The sequence below is a fragment of the Sinocyclocheilus anshuiensis genome, unplaced genomic scaffold, assembly GCF_001515605.1.
Source record: "Sinocyclocheilus anshuiensis isolate Anshui unplaced genomic scaffold, SAMN03320099.WGS_v1.1 scaffold1986, whole genome shotgun sequence".
In the NCBI taxonomy this organism is placed as follows: domain Eukaryota; kingdom Metazoa; phylum Chordata; class Actinopteri; order Cypriniformes; family Cyprinidae; genus Sinocyclocheilus; species Sinocyclocheilus anshuiensis.
Genome location: NW_015542458.1, coordinates 16146 through 23636, shown reverse-complemented (window position 1 = coordinate 23636; position 7491 = coordinate 16146). Strand labels below are relative to the sequence as shown.

General features: G+C 37.6%; 1 protein-coding gene across 1 annotated transcript in view; it reads left to right on the top strand.

The window, feature by feature from the left end:
* The window catches only part of LOC107693764 (vacuolar protein sorting-associated protein 52 homolog), an 18990-nt gene that overhangs the window by 6543 nt on the left and 4956 nt on the right, over positions 1–7491 (top strand). The window contains exons 6-9 of the mRNA XM_016493279.1: positions 2868–3043; positions 3142–3292; positions 3403–3503; positions 4723–4855. Of these exons, the coding sequence (XP_016348765.1) occupies positions 2868–3043; positions 3142–3292; positions 3403–3503; positions 4723–4855 (561 nt within the window). The remainder of the gene's footprint in view (positions 1–2867; positions 3044–3141; positions 3293–3402; positions 3504–4722; positions 4856–7491) is intronic.

Sequence of the window (7491 nt, the reverse complement as noted above, 5' to 3'; positions counted from 1 at the left end):
AATGTAAAATATGTGAAAAATAATGTGTTTTTCGAACAACCTAGTATGAGAGCCTGTTCTAGTACACCCCCAAAACAAAATCAAGACTTTGTAAAAGAACATAATAGGACCCCTTTAAATTAGAAGTTATTTTTTAAAGTCTAATAAATGTTAAAATTGATAGCTCTCAATTATACTGTAATGTTGAATGGCTATAGTCAATGGTTAACTATTAGGGGAAAAAAACTATTTCCTGGAGACATCAGTAGTATTGATATCAGTAGCCGGGTTTCCATCCAAAGTTTGGCACTATAAATCCCTAAGAAAAGTAGGAGAATATAATAATTTTCATATATAATAAATTACTTGCGCCTCAGAGCGAGCAGACGAAACACAATGAATGTGATCATTGCTTTCGGAGGTGGATGCTGCTGTTTGGGAACGCAGTCGTGTAAGACAATTATACAGAAATACTTTGATGACAGACTTTGCTCGGGCATTTCCGAATGACAATAACAACATTTCAGATGCTGTGAATGAGATCGGTCCGCTGGTTAGTCAGGTTTTGCCGTCCCATAGCGCAAAGTCACATGACTTTTTTTGATGCGCTTGGAGGAATTTATTCGCAAAATGCATTTCCATCTCCCATTATTCGCATCAACCCTTTTTCGCACAAGTCAAAAACCACCTCAAGCGAGCGTAGAAACTTTTTTGCAAATTAAGGGATTTTTATTCGAAATTTGGCGTTTCCGTCCCTTGTTTCTCATGCGATACTTCAAAATGCGCATTAAACAGGGTGATGGAACATAGCTAGTGATACTAGCCTTCAGTCATAAAAAAATGCCATTAAACAAATATTACAAATATACTGTCTTTATGTTGTTTGTACATTAATGTGAAGATTTAATGTGAAATTATTGCAATATAAAAGTATATTTAAAAACATTAATGTTAGGTGGGATTAATCGTGATTAATTGCAATTAATTTCAGAAAAAAATGTGTGATTAATTATTTTTTTTTTTTAAATCGATTGACAGCACTAATTATTATTTATTAGTTGTATTTATAGTTATATTGTATCCATATTTGAATGCATTTACTCATGACAGAAGTTATAAAGCATTTGCTGTTGCTTCATAAATGATTTTGCACACTTAAGGACCCCATGAAATCAACTGACAAGCACAGTTTTATTTTTATTTTTTTGACATATATCTTAATTAGAGATGCACCGTTGTAATTTTCTTGGCCATTTCCGATGTCCGTGTAAGTGTGACCTGCCGATACCGATTTTTGCCGATTCTGATTTTCTTTCTAAGAACTATAATTGACAGCATATACAAACAAAAATCAATACTTTATTTTTCTTATGTTTTTTTCCAAAATTATTTACATAATAAAATAAATTATTAAACATTACAGTTTCCCCCAATCTGGACTAAGTCACAGATGTTCTCTCACTTAAACAACTCTCAAAATAAAGTGCTCTGTGACTGGAAAGAAGTAGAAATAACAATTAACTGAAAATGAGTTATAAATTTCACATGCATAAATAATTTTATAAGATTAATGTTTTAAATATTTTAAACATACAAATAGGAAGTGTTGGGAAAATGCAGTGATAGGTTTAAATATGAAACCAAACCACCAGTAGGTGGTGGCAAAAGACCGTTCTAATGAGTGAGTCATTTAGTCATTCATTCAACTGATTCGTTCAAACAGCTGATTCATTCAGAAATGAGGCAAGTGACTGACTTTATGAATGGGTCACTGAATCTTTGACTCACACGATTCGTTCAAAAACGTGGATTCATTCAGTAATGAAACACCGCTGTGTTGCTCAGCGACACAGAACAGTTCTGCTGTGTGCTGTGGAACTATTTTCATCAGAGAAATTGAGCAAAAACAGTCAATATTGTGTCTAAAATATAAGTCACTTAATTTTAACTTCTTCTTTATTTAACCACTGTTGTATAAAATCACTATCACATTGCAATCGTGCTGATATTCTGGGAAACAACTTGATCGTGTAATGTCTCTATCTCTAATCATCTCTAATCTTAAAATCATATAACTGAAATAAAATACTAAAATCTTAAAGTTATTTCAGTTCATTTCCAAGGCAACATTTTGCATTTTTATTTAGTTTAACTTGATGTTCTAATATAACTAAAACTGAAATAAAAAGGAATAAATATTTTTTTACATTTTTAAAAACAACGAAAACTAATAAAAATGACAAAAACATGAACATTAAGATGAAAGCATAAAATATAAAAAATAAAATAAAATTGAAAATATTCACAAAAACTACACTGGACTCTTCTCACAAGACTGATGAAAAGAACTAGCTTTTTTTGTAATTTGATGCAAAGGTGATATAATACAAAGTTATAAATGTACATACATTTAAAAAAAAAATCTAAATATAAAAAACTTTTGAGGATTTACAATGCTGATGACCGTTAAACGCGTGTTTAATGGTCATCAGCATCGTAAAAAGCTAGTTAACACTAATGCGAGGGTGTTTCTAATGCAGTGTTTATGGGAGGAACGGTAAATTTGACATCGTTCTCTCTTCTGACTGCCGTTATCAGTCTCAGTTTTTTTTTCCTTTTATTGAAAGTCATGAAAACACTATCGTGGAGTTTTTTTTTTTTGCTATTTGAGCAAATGGGAATGCAAAAAATATATTTGTGGTACTCTCCCATTCACTGCTCTTCGAGTTAACCCAACTATGACGACTTCCGCTGCTGAGAAACACACAAATGTGAAAAAGGTCCATAGTGTCTCATTGATAACACTGATGCGAATATGTGGATGTGGATTGGATGTGTGGCTGATGTGTTGCTGGGCTCTTTGAAACGCTGCTTTCCTCTGTGTGCAGCGCATGGAGGGCATGCTGAGCAGCTTCCAGAGCGACCTGTCCTCCATCAGCAGCGAGATCCAGACGCTGCAGCAGCAGTCGGTCAGCATGAACCTGAGGCTGAAGAACCGGCAGGCCGTGCGCAGTCAGCTCAGCCAGCTGGTGGACGAGCTGGTCGTTCCCAGCACCATGATCTCGTAAGAGCCTCTCATCACAGGCAGCACTTTACCTTCTCAATCACTCAGTGAAGAACTGTGTGTGTGTGTGTGTGTGTGTGTGTGTGTGTGTGTTTCAGTGTGATTCTGGACAGTCCTGTGACGGAGCAGGAGTTTCTGGAGCAGCTTCACGAGCTCAACAGCAAGATCAACTATGCTAAAGAGCTCAGCTTCAGAGAAACCCTCGCCTGCTCCGACATACAGGACATCGTAGATCGCCTCAAAATGAAAGTCAGAGCACATCAAAGTTTCTACAGCGATCCCATCATTCTTGATAATAGAACAGATGCATTGAAAATGAATGCTACTGAGTTCTCTCTCTGCTCTGATCCTGTTCACAGGCCGTCTCAAAGATCCGTGAGTTCATCCTGCAGAAGATCTACTCCTTCAGAAAGCCCATGACCAACTACCAGATCCCTCAGAACACGCTACTCAAGTTCAGGTACACAGTTCCACTACAGTGTGGATTAACATGCACTTTTATATATATATATATTAGGGGTGTAACGGTCGGTTCGGTATACACGTGTACAGAATAAATCATTCAATTTTTTCAGGAAATTCAGACGATGCCTGCCGTTTGGGCACTCTTTGATGTGGCGAGGTAGATCGCTGTATAGGTGCATCATTTCAAACTGCAGCGCGATCGCGCGTGAGCGCGTTCATCTCTTCTTCTTTACTATAGTTTTAACGCAAAATAAACATGAATGAACATCTCATGCCTCGGGTAATCGCACATCCAGTGTTTCACTCGTGGAAAGATGTGATTAAAACAGTTTGTAAACAAAATGTCACGTAGCGTTTCATTTACCTCAGGCAAGTCATCAGTGTCCACAGCTATAATTATACATAATTACATATAAATATTAGACTATATACTCATTATATTTTACTTTACCTGTTGATTTTTTTTTTTTTTAATAATGAAGATTTAAAGAGAAGTTGAATTATAATTTAATTTATTTAAAGAAAGAGCAATTTGTTCAGTAAAACATTGTTTAATAAAAAAAACAATTTATGTTTAGTATGTTTTCCTCCTGCTGTACCGAAACCGAACCGTGACGTCAAAACCGAGGTACGTACCGAACCGTCATGTTTGTGTACCGTTACACCTCTAATATATATATATATATATATATACACAGTAATTAACAGGAAAATAGTTCTTAGAGAATGCAGAATTTGTCTTTGTCCCTGCACTTTCAGTTCAACCCAATTATGCTGTGCCATTCCCACTTTAAAACAAACGGTTTCTCACATAAAGGATTGTTAAACATCAAAATAACATGAATGTAAAGGTTGCCACAAAAACTCTTGAAAGAGAAAGGTAATGAGTTATTATTAATTCTTAATAATAATAAATATAATATTTGTTGTCCACTGGTCTGAATGACTCTTTGGTAGACCCACAGTTACAGCCCTGGTCCTGACCTGCAATTAACAGAGCCTTTCTGAAATAAAATAATAACAAAAATAAATGGATTCAAGAATCCTGCTATTTCCTGAGACTGAAGTACAGTTGACACCATAACAAATAAGAATAATATCTAATGGAAACACGGTCATTGCACAGCATTTATAGTATTGTCTCCACTTTTAACGACTGACCCTTTCTTGTTTCTGTTGAGTGAGATTATGGATGTGTTTCTGGTCATCTGCAGGTTTTTCTATCAGTTCCTGTTAGCCAATGAGAGGACAGTCGCTAAGGAGATCCGGGACGAGTACGTGGACACCATGAGCAAGATCTACTTCAGTTACTTCAAGTCCTACAGCGGCAGACTGCTGAAAGTCCAGGTGACAGTCTAAAACACTGACTGGATGAGTTTAGATTGAGACATGCAGTGTATTTATTCATCTCTAAACCTCATGTACAAAATAGGGGTATGAATCGTCACTGGTGTCACGATTCAATTCAATTACGACTATCATGTCAACAATTCGATTCAATTTGATATCACGATGCATCACGGTTATATCAAATCTATTTTGTGTATTTTTCTTAAATTATATAAGCATGCTACTTTTAAAAATAATTACAAGTTAATAATAAATCAAAACAATTGTTAAGAATTTAACCAAATAAATATAGCTTCAAAACTTACAAGCAAATATAAAGTAATAAAGGGAGAAAGGCAATTACAAATGATAAACAAAAAGTACTTTCAGTATCTGAGAGTGCTTTTAAGTGTCCGAAAGTTTACAGACAAACATAGTTATGGGTTTTTCTTGTTTCCTGTTTGATTATTACTGGTGCCATCATAGACAGTGGCAGCTTTAATAGGCTGCATTCACACTAATGCACAGATCTATTTCCACATATCAGATGTTTGAACTGTTCTGAAAACATATAACTGAATGTGTTTACATCGATTTTGTATCGCAGAAGTATTCGGAGATGCAAGTGTTGTTAACCACAGCCGCGATCGAGCTTCAGGACAAACAAACACAAAGCGCTGTGAAAGTCTGTCAGTACTTGAGTACATACTGCATTTCAAACGGCAGAGATGAAAGCATGTCTAAAGTAAAACTCTGAAATAACTGCAGGTGGAAGCACTGTCAAGCAATGCGCACATGTCTGCATACTCTGTGCAATGAAGTCCGCTGCGATTGTCTCTAGCACACACACCTGCCAAATGTGGGAAAAAGCCAAGCTCAGATTTAAAAATAGAGAGTGCGTTTTTAATACTCGCGTGACAAGCGCAAATGCGTATGATGTCAGTAGGCTATAATCGATCATGGTCTATTACTGCTGTTACTATCGATGCATCGATGCAATGATTAATTTCGACACCCCGAGTAAAAAAGCTGTGGCTGGTCACTTTACATGCTGCTCAAACAATCACTTCCTGTCTAACTGCGCAGTTCTTGGCCAGAGTAGGCTTTAATGCAAAACTCAGCACTGACCCGCGTCAGGATCATGGGTAGCCAAGGCTCACTGAGGCCGGTCTGATCCAGTCTCACTGCTGAAGGTGTAACGCTGGCCATGAGAGAAGGGTGTCAGAACACACACTGCATCACAGTTTGCTGTGTAAAGAGCTGGAAGTGACCAGTGACCCCTGGAAGAAGGTTAGCAGGGGGATGCTCAAATACAGGACCATTTGGTTCCAACCAGACCACGTGACGTAATGTCAACAATAGCATCCTTTTACTGTTTCTACAGTTTAGAAACTGTGCATCAGCACAATGGAGCTGTACACACCACAAGCGCTCAGGGTCATTTATGGCATCATATCCTCTAATATTTTTCTCTAGAGCCAAACGAGCTCCATTCAAGCCCTTTCCGGGGCCACTTCCTTTTCTGTCATATGGCCTTCTGCCGTACATGGGCATCTAAATGCTTATTTATATATATGTGAATATCTTTAATGACTATTTTAACTGTTTAGGTTGATTCTTTTCCCTTTTACAAAGCACTACCAGAAGGGAAGTTATAACTATTCCAACTCCACTGGGAAGGAAATATAGAGACTGGACGTCTTGAAACTTTAATTGACCTATCGATAAGCCCCTCCCCTCAAACGCAGATGAGCCAATGGCAGTCGAGTATCAGTTGCACAGGGAGCGGAACTCAGACATCTGTAGGTTTCAGCACCATGGAGAAACATTGGAAGATCCGAAGCTCACGTCGTTTTTATGGGGTTTATGCTTCAAAAATGGAAAACAGATGTGCCTGGGGTACTTGTAACACTGATTCCAGGTATCCTGAGAGGATAGGCAATGACATTTATTTTATTACATTTCCTAAACCCAAACAAAACAGAGCAAAATGTCCGTAAGCATTCAACTCTAATCCCAATGAAGACAAAAACGTTCATTTTCTGGTTTTCATACACACATTAAGTTACCATTTTCATCTGCTCAAGCAGAATATTAATGTCATCTTGCGTTTCAGCAAAGTATCTCTGGCTAAAACTAGCTAACGTTGAAGTTAGTGAGTCCATACAAACCTAAATAGCGGACTGTTCTCTCATTATGTAGTGTAGGTCAAAAACACATAAACGAAGGTCTACATTAGAGCCCGACCGATATATCATTTTGCTGATATTATCGGCCGATATGAGCCTGTCGCCGATATATCGGTATCGGCGAATATGCCGCCGATAAGAACTTTTTTTTTTTTACAGAACATATAACGCAGATAAAATGCTTGAAATGGTGTAATTACTTAGTTTGTCCAGCAGAGTGCGCTCCATTGTTTGCTACTGGCGACCTGGATGAAACGCTTTAAAGCTGAAGTCTATGGAAAGCCATTGAAATTTTGAATGGCTATATCTCCGTAACGGCGCAGCGAATCCGCTAAGAGGAACCCTCTCGAACGCAAATCAAGTGTACGTCTAGAGGCCCGCTTTCGAATGAGACCACCTTCGCGTCGATAGCCCCTGGGGTTTTGGAGTTAGCGGCGGTTAAATTCGCGGTCCGGCGCCGACCGA